Source organism: Opisthocomus hoazin, chromosome 27 (genome assembly GCF_030867145.1).
Source record: "Opisthocomus hoazin isolate bOpiHoa1 chromosome 27, bOpiHoa1.hap1, whole genome shotgun sequence".
NCBI lineage: Eukaryota > Metazoa > Chordata > Aves > Opisthocomiformes > Opisthocomidae > Opisthocomus > Opisthocomus hoazin.
The window spans coordinates 5335794-5360064 of record NC_134440.1 but is presented as its reverse complement, the minus strand read 5'-3'; the positions used below and the strand labels follow the sequence as shown (position 1 = coordinate 5360064).

Here is a 24271-nt window from a genome sequence, read left to right as displayed (position 1 = left end):
GAGCCCTTGATTCTGTGTTTGCGGGGCTGGTGAAGGAGGCTCCACATAGCGCTGGGCAAAAGCAGATCATATGGAAAACTGATTTCTGTGGTTCCTACACAGATCATTGTGTGCTCTGGGAAAATTAGGACTGGGAAGCACAGAGCAGCACCCTTCGTGGCACAAAGTCATCTGACATGGTCCGTGCTGCCCAAGGATCTTCTAGTCACCATAAAGAGTGGAAGCTAAGATTCTTTTACATGGGAACATCGTTGTTCGGTCGAGGGTTCCTCAGAGTTTGCTCTCAGTCCAGCTAAGTGTTTTTGTCATTAATGCAAACTCTACCCAGTTCCTTTTTCCATGGGAAAGTGTTCTACTTCTTCAACTTTTGAAAGGTACGCCTGCAGCGTGTCTGCTGCGCATGTGCTGTGTGTCTGCCCACGTGCTGCACTTCTGCTGCATCCCTGCTTGCGTGTGCTGGGTGTGCTCGGCACGCCTGCAGCATGACAGCTGTGCAGATGCTGTTTCTGCTGCATCTGCTGTGCATCCTCCCTGTATCTGCTGCATATCTGCTTCGTGTGCTGTTTTTTGCAGGTGTTGTGCATGTGTGTCGTCTTTGCTCTATGTCTGCTGTGTGTCTCCTCTGCATCTACTGCCATCACGCTGAGGGTGGAAGACTCACGTATGCCTGGGTGATTGATTCGGGGTGTTCTGGGATCTGCTAACCTCTCCTAGTCAGAAAAGGAATCTGCTGCCCTAAAGCACTACAAGCTCTTCTCAGAATCCAGAGAGGAATCTGGTAGATGTGCCTTAGAGTGCTGCTGAGACTGGTGGTTGTACCCAGGGTGCACGGCCATGCCAGCACCCTCTGCCTTCCCACTCCTGGCTTGCTGCAGGAACTTGAGAATGGCAACCAGAGGAGAAAATCTTCAAAAAATCCCCACTGCTCAGGCAAAACTTCCAGGCAGAAAAAAAAAGTTCAGGGAAGCAGACTAATGGCGCACCTACTGTAACAGACCTCGGGACACGAGGAAGGACAAGCAGGACAAGTCCCGCAGCGAGCTGTTGGGATGCTGTTTTAAAGGAATGAAGGGAAGTGGAGACAGTACCTGCCTTATGTGTGTGCTGTGCTGGTGGCAGGATAACAGGGAAATACAAAGAGACTGTTCCCTGGAAAACGAAATTAATTTGCTGATTTAGCTGAAGATCAAGGATGAATGAACACATTTTCAGAACGAAAAAAAAACCCAAACAAGTCAACACATGGTTTTGGAGTTTTAAAAATCAGATGTTGTTGTTGCTCCAGTCTGCCAAATCCAGAAATTTGCTCCCCTGCATCATAGAGCTAGAGCTATTTCTACAGCTGGCAGTGATATGCTGATAGCTTTGGGGGTGAGTTTCACAGTGAAATGAGTTACAGTGAACACAGGATGGTCGAGGTTGGAAGGGGCCTCTGGAGGCCATCTGGTCTAACTACCTTGCTCAAGCAGGGCCACCTTGAGCTGGTTGCCCAGGACCATGTTCACACAGCTTTTGAATATCTTCAAGGATGGAGGCTGCACAGGCTCTCCGGGCAACCCGTTCCAGTGCTCAGTCTTGGTGAGGTGGTGCTTCCTGATGTTCACATGGAAGCTCCTGTGGTTTCAGAAACATCCCAAACTGCGTAGCAGAAAATGCCAAATGTGATTCATTCACATAATCCCATCCTGTCTGTGCAAAGATGATGACAGTTACTATCACCAGCCCCTGGCAATCTGCTGAAGTGGTTGATGTAAAACTTAATTAATTAAAATTAGAATGAGGATACAGAAATTTTGGACAATAGACCCTGACAAACTAATCTGATATTTTCCCTCTGTTATCAAAGACAAAATTACAGGGTGATGTAACAACCTACATAGGTCTACTGGGAGAAGAGCCTTTGTTAACAAATGGTTCTTCAATCTAGCAAGCAAAGATAGAACAAGATCTGATGACTGAAAGTAGAAGCTAGATAGACTCAGGGTGCAAACTAAAGCATGGAGTCTTAACAGTGAGGATTCTTACTCAGTAGAAAACCTCCAAAGTGTGTGCTGGTTCACTGGTGATTTCAGTTCAAATTCTCATGCTTTTCTAAAAGCTGTGATCCCTCAGCAAACCTCCAAGGAAAAGCTGGAGGGTTGCTGGCCAGGGTCAAGGCAAGTTGTAAACTCTGTCTACGCTTACCTCTTGCCTTCCTCTGTCTGATCCTGTGTTAGAGCCCTAGCATCTCTGCAAGGGGCTGTGTTCTCACAATTCCATGCTTGACAACATCACTGGGATATGATCATTACATATGTTTGTGGTTTTCATGTGTTCTTTGGGGAGTTTTTCTTGGGAAGTCTGTTAGTTTATGTATGGATGGGGACCATGGCACAATGTGGTGTAAATGCCGTGCTGAAGTATGTGCTTGGGCTGGGTTTCCTGCCATCATTGCTATGTGATGTTGATTAAATGATCCCACAAACAAATGAAGACAAAGAAAACCATGGGCAGCCTGTCTGATGGACAAGTTGGAGTGTGCAGGAGTTGAATTGTAGAGTCAGAAAGGAAGAGCAGGACTTTGTCCGCCTTTATGCATAAACAGCACTGCTAAGCTATGCTCACAAGGGACAGATGTCCTCCTCCAGTTCAGGTTATCATGAGATTTGCTTGCCTGTGGTCTCTAGGGTTGTCTGGTATCTAGGTTTCTCATCTCACATGGAAAAGCAGGTTTCCAGCTGGCTGGGTCTAACCTTGTGAATATGGTTCCATGCCCTGACTTTGTGTCAGGGTAGACCTGGCTGTGCCTTGGTTCCCTGCTCCTCCATCTGGTCCTAACAGGCTCACTGTAAGATCAGAGCATTCTGCACAGGGAGGTCAGAAGTCAATTATTTAGATGATGTATGGTGGCTCCTTTTGGTGGGAATTAAACATGGCTTGTTCAAGCTCACAGTGGGGGACTGGAGTTTGGTAGAGAAGTGTCACACAAGAAACTATTTAACTGCTCTCCTACAGTGATGATTCGTGCTGAATTTATCCAATTGCATTGCACAGAAACAGAGGAAAAAAACTGTTTTTCATTTTCAGACCCAATGTCTGTGGCTCGAGGTTCCATTCCTACTGCTGCCCCGGCTGGAAAACGCTGCCCGGAGGGAACCAGTGCATTGTCCGTGAGTATCTGTTTTCCTGTTAAGGGCACCAAGGGAACTGACTGCCGTGTGGGAAGGAATCCATATCTCACTCTTGAGTGGACGACAGAGCATTTCATAATCCACTGGGGCAGGAGGAGCTATTGCTGGGAGTCCTCATCGCTGCTAGACTTGATTAAAGCAGGGTGGTTGCTATTGGTCCCATTTAGCACATGGTCTTTTATCTTCTGCCAAATTGCCCCTGTGCTCCTTGTTGCTTGACAGTTTGTTGCCTGCTTTAGAAGATCAGCCACAAAGGAAAGCTGTTGGTGACTCTGTGAAAGTTGTTTTAGAGCTGCTTGTTTACATGAAATGATTTAGTTGCTAGAACAACAGCTAGATGCTGACATTGCAAACACGATGTCATGCAACAGCGTCCACAAGCAGGAACTTGCACCTTTCTTTGAGTGGCCATCCAAAGCAGGATGCTGTTCTAAATAAATCTCATCTCTGTTTTGGCAGGTAGCTTTTCTGTTTGGAGCAGAGCAATATTGGACTCTCAAGTGCTGATATACACCTATACAATCCATTAAGGAGCTGATGTTTGCATTTCATGTGGGTTAAAGGCATGAGCTACAGGGAGGTGAAGGAGCCTGCCCTGTGCAGGATGCTCCTGTTGCAAGTGAAAATCAACTCAGGAGTAAATAATTGAGATTCTCACAATAGGGGTAATTGTATCTGCATTTGGTCATGCTTCGTACTGAAACACAGTAAATACCTGGTGTCCTGGGGATATTAACCACAACCTGGACATACAAAATAGCTGACAGCACTATGGGATGTTTGCATCTCCCAGATTTTGGATTTCTGAATAGATCTGCTGCATTAGAGCATGCTTGGAATTGTATGTGAATGCCCTTTTCCAAAACTTCCTAAACATAATTGACAGAGGGAGGTTTCAAGTTGAGGAAAACAATAGGCTCCTCTAGTGGGATCTCCCACATAATACAGGTCACATTTCAGAAGTAATTTCACCTTCAGAGTCAAACTCGGCAATCTTAGAGAGAAATGCCTTGTGTTTCCTAATGTAGAGCTGTCTGGGACCTCAGATGTGCGAAACTGAGCCCAGAGCTGCAAATCTTCTCCTCTCAGAGGAAATGGTGTCAGTTGTGTTAGGAGTGATGGGGCCAGTTGATGTGTCCTTGCACACAATGAGTGACTAGTGCCAAACTACGGCATTTTACTCGCTAAAAAAAGAAGGGCAATAAAGAGGCCTGATGTCTCAAGAGTTAAACGCATCTGCCTTCACCCTGCATGATGGTAGTTTTGCACCCTCACCTTTCCCCATGAGAAGAGACAGACAAACTCTCAAAATCCTCCTCACCATCCCGTGGACAGGAGATGCCCCGCCAAGGCTACAAGGCTTGAGTTTAATCCTGGCTGCAGCAAAGGGTTAAGGAGCTCGCAGCCAAATGGCTGCTCCGTGGCATGCGGGGTTAGCGACATTCAGGGCTGTCTGCTGACTTTTCTCATAACTGCAAAACATGCCATCTGGGCTGGAGGTCCTCAGGGGACTGTGTGTTGTAATTGTATTTATAAAACACACAGAGATGGGATACTTTCATGGGGCTCTAATAAAATCTGTGCTTACACAGGTGGAGCAATACTGCCAGCTATGCTCTTGGCTCCCATGGCACAGGAAGGGGAAGAGATTAGCAGGGGTCCTGGGCAAGAAAGGATGGGGATTGATACGAAGGCATCCTGCTGCTGCATCTCTGGCTGACTCAGGCTCAACCCCTCATTTAACAGGAGATGTAGCTCAGTAGCAGCCAGTTTCCTCAGTGCCAGACCATGGACTGCAACATGTTTCATGGAAACACGGAAATGTTACAGGAAAAAAGAACCTGGCTCAGTGTGACTGTTCCTTGTCTCTGCTGAGAAACACTTTTAGCGGGCAGAAGTAGCAAAATGTGCCACGTCTTCCCCATAATCTGCTGTTGAAAAAGCAATGTGGTAGCAGGACCAGCCACAGTCTGTGATGAAAGGAAGATGTCTCCAGGAACTCCTTATAAACAAGTGGGTCCTTCCCACTGTTGCTCTGCCCATGCCGGGTCCTCAAGATGTGCCCCAGGTTCCTCCCCGGGTTATTATTCTTAAGAGATGATTTCAAACCCTTTCAGCAGCCAGAAGCGCATCTGCGAGCAAGTTCACTGACTAGCACGCTGTGCTGATCGCTGTGTCTTTCTCTTCCTCCAGCAATTTGCAGGAATTCTTGTGGTGATGGATTTTGTTCACGGCCAAACATGTGTACGTGCTCCAATGGACAACTTTCTCCCAACTGTGGCTCAGTTGGAGGTAAGAGAACATTGCTGGTGATTCTCCTCCCTCCGGAGTAGTTATGGGCTCTCTTGAAAATTTCCCAGTCACCATGAAAGGAAATGTCTCGCTTTGCCTCTCTGAAATATTTTGTGTTTTGGCAGCCAGGCTCTAGTCTGAATTGGGCAGTAGTCACAAAATGTTTTGTTTTTTGGGGCATTTTCACTAAGGGTCTTCACTGCTCCCAGTACCTGGAGAAAACTGGCAACCTGTTTGCAATTTCTGCTACTTTGGTGTGGGAAATCCTACAGGATGCAGCTCAAAACCCACATCTCACAGCAGCAAATAGCAGCACTGCTGCCAAAGAGTCCATCAACTCCTGGCTGTTCTTTGAAGTAGAATTAAATCTGTCACTGCTTTTGTTAACCAAATAAATATTTTTTCCATTGGAAAAAATGATGAAGTTTTTCCTAGGCTGTGATTTGGATGCCAGGGAGAGTTGCCCAGCATTTTTAGCAAACCGCAGTGACACGATGAAGTTGCGCACTGGTGGAGCTGGGAATGCAGAAACTGCGTTGCCACTCTTTCTGCTTTGTTCTCCCATCTCAGACCATCAGGATGAAAAACTGAAAAGCTCTGGGAGGATGACTGGGTGGCTGAGGTTTCTGAAAAATTATTGAGGACTCAGCAGCGTGACAGTCACATATCCAGAAAGCAATTCCCATATTCCTCTGGTAATCCCTGCAGGACATATTCAAGACCAGGTCCTGCTTGCAGCCACTCTGTTACCCTGCAGCACATGGCTCTGCACAGAAAACACTCCTCGTGCTTGAGTCTAAATCCTGAGAGCTAATGGCTCTTGTATACTTTCTGGAAGGGAATTATTGCTCCTTTGTGCCCTTTTTTTCAATGTACTGCTGGAAAGGACTTGAGAGTTGTGGTAGACACCAGGCTGGAAAAGAGTCAATAGTCGTGTAACAGAGGTAAATGGCCATGAGTTGCTGCTTGGGATCTTCAGGCATGAAGACAATTTTTTTACACTGGAGGGTGCTGCAGTGCTGGGACAGGTAACCAGAGCTGGGGGGATCGCCCTCCTTGTGAGGTTTGAAGGCTTAGCTAGCCAAAGTTGTAGCCAGCGTGATCTGTGGGAGGCTGGATGGAGATGGCCAGCAAGTCCTTCCACCCATACTTCTGTAAGCCAGCAGAGAGACCCACCTGCATCTACGCAGGCTACACATGAGCCAACAGCTCTGCCCAAAAGGGCTTCAGTTGTTTCTAAAGTGAGTAGCAGGGTGTCAGTGGGGGCTGGCGTGCACTCTGGATCTCCAGATGTGATACTGGGTGGCCATTTGCACCTGGCTCTATAAGCAGTCCACCCATACATGACGACACTACTCAAACACACCAGCCAAAAAAAGAACCTGCAAGCAAAGGAACAGAGCGGTGGCACAGTGTTGTTTTAAGAAGGCTGGTTTTGCTAGTGCCCTGGGTAAAATGCAGAAATTAATGAGATTTTATGGAGTCTTTTAAGGTCTCAGATGGCCATTGATAGAGACAACCCAGAAATTATTTTTCATTATTGCCCATCGGTAGGCAAGCTATTGTTAATAAAGTGACTTGCAGGCATCTGACTGGAGGCCAGAGAACTAGCCCCCTCCAACCTCGCAACCACATTCAGGGTGTGTGACTTGAAGAAGGAAATTCCCCGAATCTGATTCCAAAGTGCCACGTTGTGCTACAACCCTGCTGATGTCCCCAGCAAGTGCTCAGCACCAGAGCCAATGCGTGCGCTGCTCCGCAGACCTTCCCCGGGCTTTGCCGAGGGGAAGGTGCTGGAGATGCAAGAGTTTCTGGAGTGAGGGTCCATATGTTAGCAATCAGGGAGGAATGCAAGGAATGCTGTGAGCACTATATACATTTGGGTACAGACCTGGCATTCCCCTGAGCCTGGGGTGGATTTCAGCGTGTGCTCGGCGGGGGTGGGGGGGGTAGGTCTCTCTGCAGGGGCTTCATCAAATCTGGCATTCATTGTGGGGATGTTTGGATCTGCATTTATCATGAATGCTTCAGGGAGGTAAAGCAGACAAATTGTGCATTCCAGAGGCAATAAAAGCCACTCTGCCTCTCCCTGTCATAACAAAAAGCTTGGTTTCCTACTTCGGGGAGTAAAGATATTTTAGGAGTAATTTGCAAGTGACTGTTTAGATAGTAGTAGTCAGTAAGGAGGCAGAAAACCTGCCTGCAAACTCCACTGCTGATGCCTGGCAGAACAGCTGCAGCCGCTGATCCTTTGAAATAAATGGTAGAGCTAATCCAATCCAATCATGGGAAAAAGTTAACCAGGACGAGCCGTCATTCTCTTTTTCCTAGAACTTTGGTCTCTGCTACCTGGAAAAATCCTGACAAAGCACAACAGGCCTTTAAATTCTTGGTTGAAAGATGTTGTTCTGCACTCCAGATCTGCAGGGGCTTCTAACAGTACCAGACTTGGAGAGAAGTCAGATAGTGATAGGATCTTTGGGATCGTGGCAGAAGTAAGAAATGGGACTTACTCTGTGCAGGTCCAGCAACAGTCTTTGCCGGTTAGTTGGAAAGTTTCTGGATGAGCACCAGCGTTCTTCCTATGTCCAGACCTCGAGCTCCCCAAATTTCTCAGCTTCACAAAACCTTATCCCTGACTGAACACGTTGAATTCCAGGCTCAGGATACCGTGTAAGGAAGAGCTCCGGCAGACGAACACTTCCTAGCTACCTCTGTCTCTGGGCAGCCCTCCCAGATTTGCTGTGTGGAATTGCTTTCCCAGGGCTGATTAATTGTGGTGAGGGGTGTAGGGTGAGCATGTGCTGGAAACAGGGCCTTTTCCCAGAGAGATTGGTCTCATGTCTGACAATCTGGGCAATGCTTTGAAGCCTCAAGCTTAGTTTCCTTAACGATTAAGCTTTCATCTAAATTTGGCGTGATCTCTGGCCATAGAGGAATAGGAAGAATAGTAGACATCATGACTAATTCAAACCACACTAGCGATGCGTGGATTAAATGTACAGCACATGTGCCGAGCATTTTGAATGCAAAGCTCGGAGACTTCCATTCCACTCCTCCTTCCTTTCAGGCTTCTGATGAACGAGGCGTCAACCATATAATTATCCCTATTGGACTCTTTTGAGTCCTACTACCTTTTGGACAGACATTTCACTTTCACTGGCCCCAGCTCTTCCCTGCTTGGAACTGGTGTTGCCTGCGCAGAGAAGACACGAGCCACAGCTGAGCATCCACTCCCATCTGCACTCCCCAGCCCCACCTTCGTCACGCTGCCAAGTCATGGTCCTTCCTATCCCTGGCAGCCACGAGCTGTGGTGTACATGCCGAAAAACAGTTTTTGCACAACTTGTTATAACCTCAGGCACTTGCAATTTGAGTTGTCACATCATACAAAGGAGGAATGCTTTGTTCCAGGTGTTTCAGTAAAGAATGAAAGCTGTTTGACCTGTATTTGTAACTCCATGTTTAGCAGTAAACCTCCCCCTTTTGTGCTCATCTACTTTAATGCCACATTCCTTAAACTTTGAATAGTGGTGAAACAGTTAAAGGCAAGACTGGCTTTGTGTCTGCATCAGTATAAAACTTCCCGACTCTTGTTTATTGCTATTCTTTTCGTATAGTGCATTAGTCATATTCAGTGTGTTATAATCTAGTGTGAAAGCTGAACTCTATCGTAGACAGAAGAATAGATGAAACGTGCTTTTCTCTTCAGATTTCTTATAAAGCCCTCTTGTATTAAATGATTCTTACCAAGAAGGCCACACAGTAATTGTAAAAGGAAGAGAAATATCTTAAAAGTTCATGATTTTCCTTCACCAAAGAAATTCCATCCCCTCCAACATCTCATAGGTCTTTTAATACAAAGGTGTTTTAGAGATTCCACATCCCAGAATGTGAAAAACAGGTTTTGACAACGGAGCGATAATCTAAAAGAATAATAAAAAGGGTATGAAAATAGTTGAAAAGTGTAGTATCCTAAACGAAAGAGGAGTTTAAATGACAGATTTGGCAAAGAAAGGGAGATACCAGGACATATGCCCTTACCCTCAGTCATGTGAGCTATGACAGGACATCCTGTAGCAAGGATAAAGCTTCAGGTTTTTAATTGGGGTAGATCCCTCAATGCAGTGAAATGATGAGTGGCTTTGGCTTCTGTGGAATGAGGTCTATCGATATTACTCTAAAAACTTTGCCGTAAGAGATCAACGATGCCTTGCCCTGTGTGAGATGGACTCGAAGGATGGTGTCCCCTAAATCGCTCCTAGTTTCCCACTGCCCATCGTGTTCACGGCTTTCCCCTCTCTGAACAGTTCAACACTACCAGGTACAGGAACAATAAATATGTCTTATGTTTAGGGAATAAAGAACAGACTATGGTATTTACTTTTGTAAGCAGCTCTGAGGTAGTTATACCTCAGTAAAAGCGCAAGCCTTTAACCACACTATGGGCTCATATCCTACCGTGGGAAGTCAGCAGTCTCTCTCTTTAATGTGGAGGAACTGGACACTGAACATCACCCTTAGACTCTGCACGGGGACAAGAAGAGATTCAGAACATCAGCTGAGATTGTGAACATCCGTTACGTGCGAGGCGTTCACTTGTTGCAGGCAATTTGTTGCGTTGTCGTGTAATATTTCCCCGCTCTTCTCTACAGTCCAGACCTGCAATGTGAGATGCATGAACGGTGGGAGCTGCAACGAGGAGTCCTGCCTCTGCCAGAAGGGCTATACTGGAACATACTGTGGGCAGCGTAAGTACCCGCAACACCTGCTGAACACACGGTGAGCTGAGGGCCAAGGCTGGGTTCCTGCAGCCTCGAGACCGGAGAGGTCACCTTGCACACACTGATGTGCTCTTTGAAGTCATCACTATATTCACCTGTCCAGTGGAATCTCAGCCCGCTCTCCTTAGGGGATATATCTATATATAGATCTATATCGATAGATACAGATATATTAGATATAATTTCACTGTAAATGTATATATAAATATATATACAAATATATATGTATATTAGATATTTCTCTGTAAATAGTTCTTGATAAGCAGCGTATTCTATGGGAGTGGATTTTTTGTGGGAAACCTTCATTTTAGCTCATATGAAATCTTTCAATTAGGAGAAGAAAAACAAAAAACCACAAGCAAACCAACATTTTGATTATAAATTACCCCGGTTACATTTGGGAGGTTCTATTTTTAGTTCTGTTTATTTGACAACACAGACTTTCTATAGGGAAACCTCAATAGAGTAATCGAAAGAAATTTTACAATGCTTTATGACTTGGCTTTCTGTTTTGTCAAAGCACTGGTACCTTTCATAGGGAGAGATTTAATTCCCCCCCCCCCCCCCCCCCTTTGGTTTCCCATGAAAGATATTTGGCAATTTGAAATCGTTGCTCGTGCACATTGTAGAATTAATAATTAAAGAGCTTCAGTGCCATCTCTAAGAAGTGTCTGGTAAGCAAGTGTGCACAATAGTTTTGAAAGAATCTCTCATCAATGGAACTTCCCAGGCAAATTTCAAATCCCTGTATCAATAGGAGAATCACTCAAGTTCTCAGTAAAGTCTATGAGAAACTTTTTTATAGATGGGCAAAGCACCGTATTTCCCCTAAGATTATCCTCAGCTATGACTGATTGATTTTTGCTGCAACTTTCCAAAAAGTTCAACTAAAGGCAGGCACACCGTATGGAAAATTTCATTCTGAACAGCTAAAGCTTGAGAAAAATATAAGTAACAGCAAACCGGGGCTTATAATGGAACGTGCTAGGCAACCTTAATTACGTGCTGCTACCAGCTCCACCTATAATATCCTCAGTAGAGTTTTCATAATGGTTCAGATATTGGCAAGACATCACTGACAGGGTGGGGAACAATGGAGAGTCCCACTGGCAGCGTCCCAGCAGAGCAAATCTCGGCTTCCTCGGCTCTAGGATGGGTGTAGCCTTTGAAGGCTGTAAAATGCAGCAGTACCTGGCCTCTCTGCAGCTCGGAGACTGGCGCTAGACCAGTGAGGGCCACGCTGAGGTATCACACAAGGTTGCTGTGGACCTCACTTTTCATGAGATTATGTTCTCATCTTCAGTGCACCAGTGTTGTTGGGCAACTGAGTAGCTCAGAGTGAAGCTCTGTGTAGGAACTTTAGGAAAGATCATAACAGTACTGACGTGCGGAAAGCAGACTCCACAATCTGTCAGATTGTAAAGTAGGGATGCTTATTCGGTGCCGGGCGGCACGGGTGGTAGTCCCACCAAAGTCATGCGCACCGAACAGCAACGTGTCTCTTCAGTTTATACAATCAAATATTACGTATACATTAGATTTCCCAATACACCTATACATATGCATCTATCCTCACTGCATATCAAAATCAGTTCTGAGAAATAATTTCCATATTATAATTAGTTCCAAGAAGTAATTTCCATAGACTCCTCCCAGTTGCACTTCCGCAGTGCCTCCTAGTGGTGGTCGTCCGGAGTCCCAAGATGAAGGTCCATCCTCTTCATCACGGTGTCTGCTGATTGACCTTTGTTTCTACGCAAACTCAGTTCTCTCCTGGCTCCCATCCATACAGCAGGGTCAGTCTTGACCGGTTCTAGGCCACTCCCAGCCCCTATCAGGAACTGACCCCTTTGTATGGAGATGCAAGACTCTCTGCTTCAGTTGATTTAGACAATAGATAGGCACTATCAGTTTTTTAGATGCACAGCAACTATCAGGTAATGCCACTGCTATTAAAATCCCTTTTAACCCCTTCCTTCAGTACTCCTTTCATTAGTCATTACAGCTGCTAAGATTTTAATAGATCGGTGGCATCTGTCTCAACCAGCAATTGCTCATGTCATGTGCAAAAGTGTTCCCACATCCCCTTCCATTAGCTTAGCCTCAGCCCAGGACCTAATCAGCAACCTACTCCTGTGACTTCAGTCCTGGGCTGCAGGTTTTCAGCTAAGGGTAGCGGGTCTCACAGAATCACAGAATGTTCGGGGTTGGCAGGGCCCTCTGGGGTCACCCAGCCCAACCCCGTGCCCAAGCAGGGTCACCAGAGCAGGCTGCACAGCACCATGTCCAGGCAGGTCCTGAATATCTCCAGAGAAGGAGACTCCACAACCTCCCTGAGCAGCCTGGGCCAGGGCTCCATCTAATTTTAAGTTGCTGAATACTTGTGTGCTGATCAGACTGGTTCTTCTTTGCTTGGGGTACATGGGATTAAATGGCAAACAAGTCTCCTCTCCTCACATTTCGCTGTTGTCATACGCTAAACATTTGCCTTTATGCAGTTTCTCATTTGTATCGGTTCATCTTGACCTTGCCATTTAAATCCCAGTGCTGACTTGAGTGCACTGAGATTCCAGAGCGCAGGAAATCCTCTCAAGTGAAATACGAGTTTATGGCCTTTTATAAATGGCTTTGTTCATAAACAGGAAGTAATTTTCCAGGAAAAAAATATCCAATATCCAAGCTTTCTCTGTATGTTCACTGCGTGGAGGAGACTCCTGATGGGTGAACAACACGAAGTAGGTGATGCTCCAAGTCTTGCCAGCACCACACATCTCACACCGTGGTTTCACAAAGAGCAGAAATCACTGATTTCTCTTTCTATTTCAAAACAGCTGTCTGTGAAAACGGCTGTCAGAATGGAGGTCGATGCATTGGACCAAACCGCTGTGCTTGTGTCTATGGATTCACCGGTCCCCAGTGTGAGAGAGGTAAGGAATGCTTTTTCGTGATGTTATCGCTGACAAAACATAGGATCAGGAGTTTTATATTTAAGCTTGTGTATTAAAGATACTAAATTTTATGTGAATTTCTGCTTGATTCCTCTGCCTGATGATACAGCCTGTAATGACAACCTCATGCCCAAAGCTCCCTCTGACTTGCCTGGTTATTGCCTGTGCAGGTTGTGAAATGCCTGCTGACTGCATGGCTGTTCCCTGTCTCTGGAACCTTCTCACTCTATGTGTGGCCCCTTGTAGCTGTTTGTTAAATGTCAGTAAACCCCTGTGCTGAGTACAAAAAGGGTATTTTTCTCTTGGGCATTTCCCTGTTTCTTGTCTTGGTAAACTGGGAGTAGCTTAGAAATGCCAGGAAGACCCTTACCACAGCATCCTCATGAGGGGAAGGTGACACCATCAGTCCCTTCCTAAACACTGAGAGAGAAGGGAAAAGAAACGTAAGCCAAAATTTTCAAACATGCCAGTGTGGTGGGTGACCCCAGCCAGCAGCCAAATACCCATCCTACGTCTCGCTCACTCCCCTCTTCTTTGAGATGGGTATAAGACAGAGGGAAGACAAAAAACCTCATGGATGGAGATAATATCAATTTAATAAGGAAAGCAGAAGTTGTGTGTGGTAGCAAAGCAAAATAAGGAATTGGTTCACTACTGCCCATCAGCAGGCAGTTGTCCAGCCAATTCCTGGGAAACAGGGCCTCAGCACCTGTAACGGTGGCTTGGGAAGACAAGCACCATAACCATCTTATATCCCTCCTTCTTCCTTCTTTACCTGAGGTTTTCTTGCTGAGCATGACATCATATGGTGTGGAATATCCCTTTGGTCAGTTTGGGTCACCTGTCCCAGCTGTGTCCCCTCCCAGCCACTTGCCCAGCCCCAGAATACAGGACTGGGGCTGGAGAGCAAGTTTTGATGCTGTGCAAGCACTGTTCAGCAACAGCCGAAACACTGGGGTGTTATCCACACTATTTTAGCTACAAGAGCAAAACACAGCACCCTGATGAGGATAGTTAACTCCATCCCAGTCAGACCCAATACTGCCAGCTAATTTTGGTGCCCACCTTGAGTTACCCTGAGCTGGGCTTGCCGGACTCTCAGTGTTCACCGGTCCTGGTCAGCACCGCAAGTACAACTCCCGGCAGCTCTTGCAGAGGAGCGGTGTCCAAGGAGTTAGGGACCACACGCAGTTAGGGACCACGTGCAAAATGCTGGTTGAAGGACTTGGCCAGCTCGCACAGGAACTCCGTCAGACATGGGCAGATGGCTGTTCGCCGAGCGAGCACTCAGCTTCTCTATCAGCAAGACCATTTCTGCAGCCTCCTGCCTCTCTCACTATATAGAATCAAATTCCTGCAGCAGCTCTATTTATTGCCTGAATTTGACCTGTGCTGCGTGCTTCAGGAGACAGTTGTTTTTTGGGTGAAGGAAGTCATACCATGTACCATCAAAAATTAAAACTAATCATGTCACTAATGCCAACAGCCAATAATTTTCAAATGAACGTGGATCTGAAACCCCAAATGTCAATATTCTAACCTTTGCAGAATTATTTTTATGGTTTAGTGCTATATTTACTTGAAAAACCTTGAAAATTATGACCAGAACTTAAGGTTTTCCATGAAAGAACCTTATTTTAGTAAAAATGTTTTGAAGGGAAATATAAGCCAGCTCTGGTTTATCGGAAACCTCATGCAGTTCGATGCCAGTTGCTCATCCAGTGTGAATTGAAACAGCTCCACTAAGAACCTCAGTTTTCACCAGCTAAGAATATGGCTCTTGGTGACCTGTGGCTTTGCTGTATTTCATCCAGGCAGCGTGTGCGGAGTGGCTGGATCAGATTTACATTTGGGCAGTGTGGGTAAGACTGAGGTTTTGGCCGAGACACAGAATTTCTCCCTTTCCTGTTGGCTTAGATGGACATCTCACGACACTGCTCTGATATGATTTTTGGCAAGAGTGAGAGTGGCACGGAGCAGAAATGAAACTGAAACGTGAAGCCAATGTGCAAACTCCCAGGATTAAGATCAAAGCACCCTGGAAATATTCTGCTTTTCTAGCCTCTCTTTCCCGAGATTGGGCTAATTCTGTTTAACTCAGTGTCCAAGGATTGGACTGTTCTTGCCCTTAATGTTTTTTTTTTCCAAGTTGGGGATTCTTGGCAATGTGATTTAGAGGGTGAGATAGGAATAACAGTTGGTTTCCGGTAGCCCAGGCATCAGTCAGGCCCGCTTGAACAGCGGCCAGCAGAAACACGCAGAACTCAACACAGTTGTGCAATGTTCCCTGGGCTGCAAGAGCGTCTACTGAACCTCATGGTGCAGGTGCCCCATAAAAGGCCTCTGCTGTGGTTTGAGCCTCACACTTATTGGATGCAGAGAAGGGAAAGCTCTTCGAAAGCCTCGGCACACATTTACTGAAGTAACCTTTCATTGTTCCAGTCTCCTCCTTTGTACTCTCCTGCACGCACAGATACCGGTCAAGAGCTGCGGCCGTATATTCTTTAAGCACTGTCCCTGCCTTTTTCTACACACGCACACATGCAGATGCAGATATGCATTGCTTTAGCTATGGAAAGTTATTATGATAACAGCCTTTCTCTCCTGAAAGCTCTACCTTGCAAGATTCGTTCCCCTAAAACCCGAAACCTGAGCTCCAGAACTGTGTCTGTAGAGCTTTCTTCTTTTCTAGCTCACGGGGATCTGAAGTATTGAGGCTCATCAAATGATATGGACATTGGCTGTGTTTGAAAAGAAAGCTGGAAATTTCTTAAAGAAACTTCTGGATGCAGCAATGCCAGGAGGGACTGAAAAATCCAACTGTCCTGGCTCTGTGTGCGCGGCAGTGGAGAGGGTAGGAGAGAGTGGAAGAGGCAGGGAAAGAAGGGGTCTGAGCCAGGGCAGACTTTGGAGACATCTTGTAATGCATAAAATTCTTTAAATAAAGAGAGCATTTTTACAAAGCCTTTAGAGATTTGGTTTAGTCCAGACTTGTACTAAGAGACAAAACAAGCTCTCCAGCTGTGTATACACAGGTCTTCCCTGCCAAGACAAACAGAGCGCTCGCTTTGCTGAGAGATGTTAAAAGTTACACTTTTCAAAGAGGCTCCTGGCCGGGCAGTCTGCGAGCTTGCAGCCAGGTGAGGTGGTTGTGACTGACCTACTGAGAATAATTAGCGTGACAGCGAAGAACTTAACCCTTCCAAGGAGAAAATGAATTCCAACTCCATCCCTAGGCCTGTGAAGATGAAGCCCCTAAGCCCCAGACTTACTGGAGACATGACCACTGTTGGATTTCTGTTCTGTTTCTCCATTGAAAGCAGCCAGGGTATTGGACATGTCTACAAACATCCCTGGGAGTCTCCAGCAACAGGAGACTCAAGTAGCAGGCTTGAAAGCAACACGGATCATCTATAGCTCTGGGTTTAGCTCTAAGTCTAGTTCCTAAAGATTTTTCTGCAGAAAGATTAACTCAAAGCAGAGCCTGAAACCCTCTGTCTTCATACGGAGGAAGCACAGGTTTCAGCCCGGGGTTCCGTGGTGATGCGCTCATAGCACTGCTGGGTATGTGGTTGAGTGCTCTGGAAATTCCTTGGATTCCTGCCTGCATCTCTTCGGGCAGAGGGCTTCCACTAATGCCGGTTACTGTCTAGTGAGCCATCATTCACCTTCCTCCTTCCTACATGGAGTAGCCAGTGTGGTGTTTCTCATGGGGGAACCATTGCTCACTACTAGATGCAGCACGCTGACATTAGGTGATAAGAATGCTCTCTTGCACTCTAGCATCCTTGTGTCTTCTGCTTCCAGAGCACAAAATGAGAGACTGTCCTGGCTACAGAGTACAAAGAAAAGGAAAGGTAGTTTAAGCTGGCTTTCACTGCCTTTCAGGAAAGCAAGCAGAGATAATGTGATCCGTACACTCATTTCCCTCCGTACTGTGGTGTGAGATGTCTGCTGATAGGAACCATCTGGGTTGGCAGATCAGGCCACTCAGCCTGCAGAAGAGAGGAAGTGTTGTAGGATACGTCTCTCCATCTCTCCCAGCCCCACTGAAATGGGACAGTTTGTGTGTATCATAGCTGGGTAACATGAAGATTTTATGTTCTGGGTGTAGGACAAAGGAGTATGAACTCTTCTGCTCCATCCTGAGCCTGGCCCGCTGCTTGTACTTGTTTGGGCAGCTCTTTACATCACCCTGTGAAATTTCTTTGTAAAATAATAGAAGTTTTGATGCAGCACGAGGACTGTGAGGAGTCACCAAAGGATTGCAGGAGCTGGTAAATCAGCTGCTAACAATGATAAGAGCACAATCGAGGCAGGTGTGTGTGTTGAAATAATCAACTCTGCATCTGGTCCTGATGATGTTCCCAATAAGCCACCTCCAGGCTGGAGCCACAGTGTTAAATAAACCAGAAGATGCCTCAGACTGAAAAGATGTGTTAAGAGACCCGTCTGTTAGGAAGGATGGAATCGCTCCAGCTCATCCTGCTGTGGCTGGCTGGTTCTGGACTAAGAGCTGGGTGGCTTCCAGCCAGCATGGACACACTGGATGTTTGATGATGTGCTTTTACAGGTGGAGATGTTACCTCAGCCTAAGAAAAGACACTGACTATTTTCAGCCTGAAATAAGTGCCAGGAAATGTGGTTTTTAAAGAGCCCCACTTTATCAAAATTCACCAGTATCTGTGTTTCAAGTGTAGCAGAAGCAGGCCAGATGATATCTAGCACACAGATGACCCTGAACTGCTGACTCTTTGGCCTTGCAACTTGCTGTTATATTTGGGGACCTCACCTGTCTGCTCCTCTGCCATGCATCTGCTCCCCTGTCAAAGATCTCTGTATGAGAAACTCCTTGAGCTCAGCACAGGCATAACCAAGAATCCCAAGGGATTTTCTTTCCCCAGGAGAAATCTCTTGGTGGTTTGCTCCAGCTGAAGTGCTAGTCTTCCTCAGGGAAGTTTCTTCCCAAGGACACCTGGGTAAAATGGTGCCATTACTTCAGGAAGAGTCTTTGGTCAAACACAGTTTGTATCCTGAGGGCTGTACCTTCCTCCACAGTCCACGCACTGGCAGAAGTGGCTAGGTGACAGTGTCACAGGCTGGTGGGATGTCCCTTAGCAGAGAAGTCTTTCCTATAGAATGTGACAACCTGTGGAAGCAGGGGCTGACCCAGGTCCTTCTGCTGAAGCAAGGCAAAGGCACTGAAAGCTGGAGGAAAACACATTCAAACTGGATAAAGCAGATTGTGTTTTTCAACAAGGAGGTGGGTTTCAACTGGCTGTCTTCCACAGGAATGTGCTGGACCCCCCTGCACGACATAGCCTCACGTTAGCCCTCTGTGGGGTAGATGGGTCCAGCTGAGCACAGCATGCCATGAAACCTTACAGATGATGGAGTGATAGCAGCAGGGAGGGGCAGGATCCACTGACGAGATGCAGCCGTTGCCTTTAGGCTGAGTGTATACAGAGGGGTGATCAGTTCTGCCACAGACGTATGGACTGTGGACTTCTCTACATTTAATGAGTGAACACCATCTCTGGATTCTTCAGATCAAGAGGGAAGGGGTTTCTCAGGATGTGTTGTGGCTAATCCATATGTAGTAGGGTTTAGGCAGGAGACTCAGGTTGTCACACACTGGCTTGTTTGATGTTGGACTTCAGACCAATTCATCCTTACAGATTTATAATCTGTAAATATCTGAAGAGTGTAAAGATAGTTGTCTGTAGGCTTCTCTCTGCTGCAAGGCACAGCCTTTCTGTACTTAAAGGGGCCTTACAAGAAAGATGGGGACAAGCTTTCTAGCAGGGCCTGTTGCAATAGGACAAAGGGTAATGGTTTTAAACTAAAAAGGGTGGATTTAGACTGGACATAAGGATGAAAATTTTTACTATGAGGGTGGTGAAACCCTGGTACAGGTTGCCCAGAGAGGTGGGAGATGCCCCATCCCTGGAGACATTCAAGCCCAGGTTGGACAGGGCTCCAAGCAACCCGATCCAGGTGAAGATGTCCCTGCTGATGGCAGGGGGCTGGACTGGATGGTCTGGAAACGTCTCTCCCACCCCAAACCATTCTATGGTTCTGTGGTGCCACGATCTCATGTTATTGTAGGTATAGAAGGTAATACCACACAAAGACACCAGCTTGTTTCAAAGAACACAGAGCTGCATTAGTCCAGCTAATGTCTGTGCTGAAGGAGTTTGGGTTCTCAGAATGGCTTGTTAGCTTTGTACGATTGCTGTTGTTTCTGGTGTGGCCGGTAGCCGTTCCTTTGCTCTCTGGAGATGTGCTTTCCCACTGGGTTTGGGGTATCAGTTTAGACTGGCCAGCACTGAAAATTGTGCCCATCTATGCTTGTGAAAAAAGGGCATTCAAACCCCACAGATCTCGCAGATTACAGATTTGTTAAAGTTTTTAAATTTACTTTATTTTGAATTTATTTTGCTATAATCATAAAAAGAGATAATTTTATATTTAAATTGTAAAAAACTGAGTTCCTGCTGCTGCCGTACACTCAACAAGCTGCATGTTCAACAGTTTAGGTCTCTGGTAAGAGGCTGCTTTGTAATGGAAGCAATCTGACTACCTTCACACTTCATTCAGGAAATACTCCACTTCAGAGGTAAATACCTTAATAGCTAGGTACTCCGAGAATCTTAGCATCATTTCCTCCCTCTGCCTGACATCTTCAGGGATGAAGAACTAGTGAATGTATTGTATAACCCCAGCAGCCTCTAGTAACATGAACTCACATTACATCAGTGTCAGAGGAAAAGCTGCAGTACAGAAAAAATGAATCTGTGGGGAAAGAAGCCAATTTTTTTTAATAGTTTTACAGAGAAATGAAACATTTTGATGTCATGTCTCTGATTTCACTCTCCTTCAAGCAGGAAAAATCTTGTTGTAAAAAGTGACAGCATTTGATTCAGGTGAAGGTGTGGATCCTGTGTTCCAAAGATGAGGTTTAATTTGGTTTTATTTTCCATCTGAATGCTGGTGTCTTCACTGTGGATGCCAGTTGCTACCTCTCGTGAAAGAACTTCTTTTACTTTGGAAAAAAAGATTGCAAGAGTAACATTCTTGATCTTTGTGGAGGCTGTGGTTCCTACCATCTGTCCAGTTCAGAAGGCCCTTGCTAAGTCTGCTAGGTCTGCATGTCCTCTCCTCTTAATGGTGCAAGTTTTCCACAAGTTAAACCAACAAACAAACTTGTGGGATGGTGTTCTTCAGGGCAAATGCTTCTGGGCTGAGCTGAAAGCTGGCTGTGCTCTCGAAGCCTTGCATGGTTGTTCCCGAGTCCTGTATCCCATGAAGAGCCTTGGAAGGGATTGTATCCATGCAAAGATAATGGCAAACTTAAAACTGGCATCCAGTGTCTGAGTTCTGGCTCTGCATTAGCCAGCACAAGAAAACAAAGCGCTATTGCTGCACACAGTGTTTCAAACATGTGAAAAAAAGCAAGGATTAGAGCTAGAGCAGATCCTAGATGTGCAACATCTGTGGAAAAGGCAGTGGGCATCTCCTGTCCTTCCATAGTCCTCACTGCAGGCATGGTCTCTTTCCAAAACCATAACCAGGACCAGGTTGGACTGAAGTGAAAATGCTCCCAAACAGCAGTTTCTCACTAACAGGATCCATGTCTTTCAACATTTCATTGCTATTTTGAAGAGATTCTTATTTCTCCTGTTTCTTTCCAAATACCGCAAGAAGGACTGTTAACCACGGAGTGAGGAGGACATGGGCTTTCAATAATTGCCGTGCTTAGAGGGTTAAACACATGACGAAGAGGAAGTCTGAGAGTCTGCGTCTGGGGCTTGATCCCATCCCGTGGCAGAGCCTTGACTGGTCTCTCTGTGGCAGATCTCCAGATGAAGCCACAGAGCACTCAGTGAAGAGCACATCATGTGCTGCATGTCCAGTGCTTCTCCAAAAGCCCTGTGAAATATCAGGACCTTGGGATATAACCAGAGTAGGTAAAAGCAGGTCCCAGGCAGCTTCAGAAGCAAAATTCTCCTCTGTAGCGTCGAAATCACTACTCGATACCTTTTACTTTAAAGCTGTTGCTAATCAGATCCTGTTTTCTTCCTGGATCTCCATTATTCTTCTTATATCAAGATACAACTTCTTCTGGTTTAGCATGTATGTAACACGAAAATCTCCTTTGATGTGCACTTAGGGAGGATTTCTGAGTTTCCATAATGTGTCTGTGTCTGTAAATTCTCCAAAGTTTCAAAAGGATTTTGATGTCTTTTGGGAGGGAGGTGCTGCTGAACCCAGGGTTCCTTATAACTGATGCAGTTCCAGTCCTGGATGAAATCTCCATTAACAATGAGTCAGGCTAATGCAAGTCCTCAGATTAACATATTTTTACATGTTATATCAACTTCCCAAAGATCCTTACTGCATTGGACAGCAGTTCCTCTCATCCTCATCATTTAATTTGATTTCTATCAGTCTAACTGCAGCTCATCCACTGCCCTGAAACATTCAAGCACTAGAAGAATTGAGGAAGGAGGCTGTGGCTTTTCGTATCTGTAGGTGTTTAAGAGAAGGTTATACACATATGGGTTAGGTCTAATTCTGGTAGTCGGTCTTGTCTAAGGGAAAGAGAAACCCTGAATGATTTCTAGCGTTCCCTCCAGCCGTAACTTTTCTAGTGACAGACACCCCAGGCCATATATAAACAGAATACATGATCCAAAATACTGCCTTGTAACATACAGCTGGATGATAGCGAGTGTCTCCGCATAAACTGCACTTTAATCCGCTCCGATTTCCAGATGGTGGGAATATTGCAGAATACCCCATTATTCTTTCTTGCAAGGCCTCTCCAAGCCCCTGTCCGGAGAAGAGTTATTAAGAGTGGCTTTGTCTCAGCTTTTCTGTTTCCTCTTCATAATGATTTTTATTTCTAAATTTTCAGTCTAATTTGGAGGCGTAGGAGCAAACAAAGCAGCCACACAAGACGTGTCTGATCCCCATGCGTGCACACGAAAGCCATATCAGGAAGCAGCCACAGTAAACGTGGTCCCTTTGCTCGCTCCTGTCTAACTCGGGTCTCTGTCCTGACCTTCCAAAATGCTGCTCCTAGCGAAGTAATCAGCTGGGGTGTACGTATTTCACAGCTTTAGCTGGAAACTCCCCCGGAGCCCAGACGTGCAAGAACATACAGCATGCTAAAAAGAAAGGGACCACAAATAGTTCTTGGAAATTCAATGATATCTGAGATAACTTTGAAAAGTCTTTGACCTTATCTTCTGCGTTTCAGAGGAGGATCCATCGAATTCAATAATTTGAGCTGCCCAGTAGAATTTTTTGTTCTGGGAATAAACGTCGGGTTGGCAAAAACATCTCCACTGTACAATGTCTGGTTGTGCCTGAGGTCCATGTATGTTGTGAAACTGAGCCCCAGTCCAGCTGCTCTTCTGACCGAAGTGTGACACACAGCAACAATCCCAGAGAAATGGAGAGATCCCAGAAACAGGGACCGGCACGTGGCTCCTGAGACCAAACTGCAATTCGCTTTGCCGGGGCCTCCACATGTATCCCCTGAGCTGCAAGGCAGTTCCAGGGTGTCATGAGCTCTTACACATTTCTTGGCTTTCGGTTCTCTGGGGTAGGAAAAGGACAAGGGGAGGCCCTGGTTACGGTGGCTCCTTTCTGCCATGCCTACTCAAAGCTGTCTGGGTGGTGTGAGCGTGGTCTGCAGCTGAGGCATAAGTTTGCTGGGCACTCGGCAAACCCTTCTTCCTATCAATGACAAATTAATCTTGACATTACTTCAACCAAAAGTCTTATAGAGGAATGCTGTTGGCCGTGGTTAAGATTCCCCCCCCCAGATGAGCTTTTTAACAAAAGACTGTGTTTACAAAGAGATTTCTCATGCTCGTTAGAAACCAGGCGTTCAGCTGATTTTTCCTAGTGCTCTGCTAATCCAGATGTTAAGACATAAAGCAGAACTCATAGCTGAGAGATGTGGTGGAGTTCCTTCTCCTCAGTCTGCCTCCAAAGGTGAGGCATAAGCTCCCATTTCTCTACACTGTGGTAGAAAAAGCATTTTGATAATCAACTGTAGTCTGAAGAGCTCCGACATCCACTGCTATAACGTGCCTGTATTTATGCAGAAAGGTCTGGCAGAAACTTCGCCATGAGTGGAGTTCATCTCTGTACTCAATGGTAGGTTGCCATTTTCCTCCTGCAGACAGGTTTACTTGATGAAATAATTATAGTTCTGTGAAACCACATTTCCCTCTGATCTCTGCAGAAAGCCAGTCATAGTCTGCTGGGAGTACTGGTGGGATGTAGACGCATCCTGCACATATAATTTTCCTGCATGCCCATGGACTTTATGGTAGGATCGTTAATGAGACAATCACACACTACTTTTCCCCCTGCCAGAGTGTGGGCAGCGCTCCCAAAGCATGTCTGCTTAATACCTTTGTTTTCTGCTTGGTGTTCAGCATGTGGCTCAGAGGCCAGTTCACTGTGCACAATGGGAACCAGCCTCTGAAATTAGAATTAATTTCCTCCAGAGACCTTCACAGAGACAGCATTCCCAATATTTGCCTTTAAATCTGACAGGAGTGTTTTGACTGGAATTTTCCAAAACTGCTTACCCTGGGTACAAGCCTGTTTCAGCCCGAATAGGTAGAATTTGGCAAAGGTGCAAGTGACAGCAAAGAGGGTCCTTGCAGAGAGATGCACAAGTTGACCTTGTGCAAAGGCAAGCCATTTGCATTGCCTCTAAGAAACGTGGGAGCATCAGAGTCAGCTGTAGCTGAGTGAGCCGAGGAGGCTGGACCATCAAGAGTTGGGACCTTCTTGTCTCTGCAGCTGCACCTTGTTGCCTGCTCTGGGTTGGACAGGAAGGTGGCTGTCGTATCTTCTGACCCTTCATCACTCTTGGATGCAGTGACATGTAGCTTTCTCTCTGTCATTCTTACTCTGGAGAGGGGTGTCCATGAGGAAGACCATCTGGATGTTGAACCTGCTGAGCCTTGTAGGAGAAAAGTGGCATGAAGATAAATACCTGGTTTCACTTTTCATTTAAATCTGGAGACTCTCTCTGCGAGGGCCGTAA

The 24271-nt window shown here is 45.9% G+C and overlaps 2 protein-coding genes across 2 annotated transcripts in view; one reads left to right on the top strand and one right to left on the bottom strand.

The window, feature by feature from the left end:
• Positions 1 to 14473, bottom strand: part of DAPK3 (death associated protein kinase 3) — a 183039-nt gene extending 168566 nt beyond the window's left edge. Inside the window, exon 1 of the mRNA XM_075444030.1 lies at positions 14464 to 14473. The gene's annotated coding sequence lies outside the window, so the exon portion shown is untranslated. The remainder of the gene's footprint in view (positions 1 to 14463) is intronic.
• LOC104330848 (fibrillin-2) overlaps positions 1 to 24271 on the top strand; it is a 111800-nt gene that overhangs the window by 13729 nt on the left and 73800 nt on the right. The window contains exons 2-5 of the mRNA XM_075444028.1: positions 3067 to 3149; positions 5364 to 5462; positions 10118 to 10213; positions 13078 to 13173. Of these exons, the coding sequence (XP_075300143.1) occupies positions 3067 to 3149; positions 5364 to 5462; positions 10118 to 10213; positions 13078 to 13173 (374 nt within the window). The remainder of the gene's footprint in view (positions 1 to 3066; positions 3150 to 5363; positions 5463 to 10117; positions 10214 to 13077; positions 13174 to 24271) is intronic.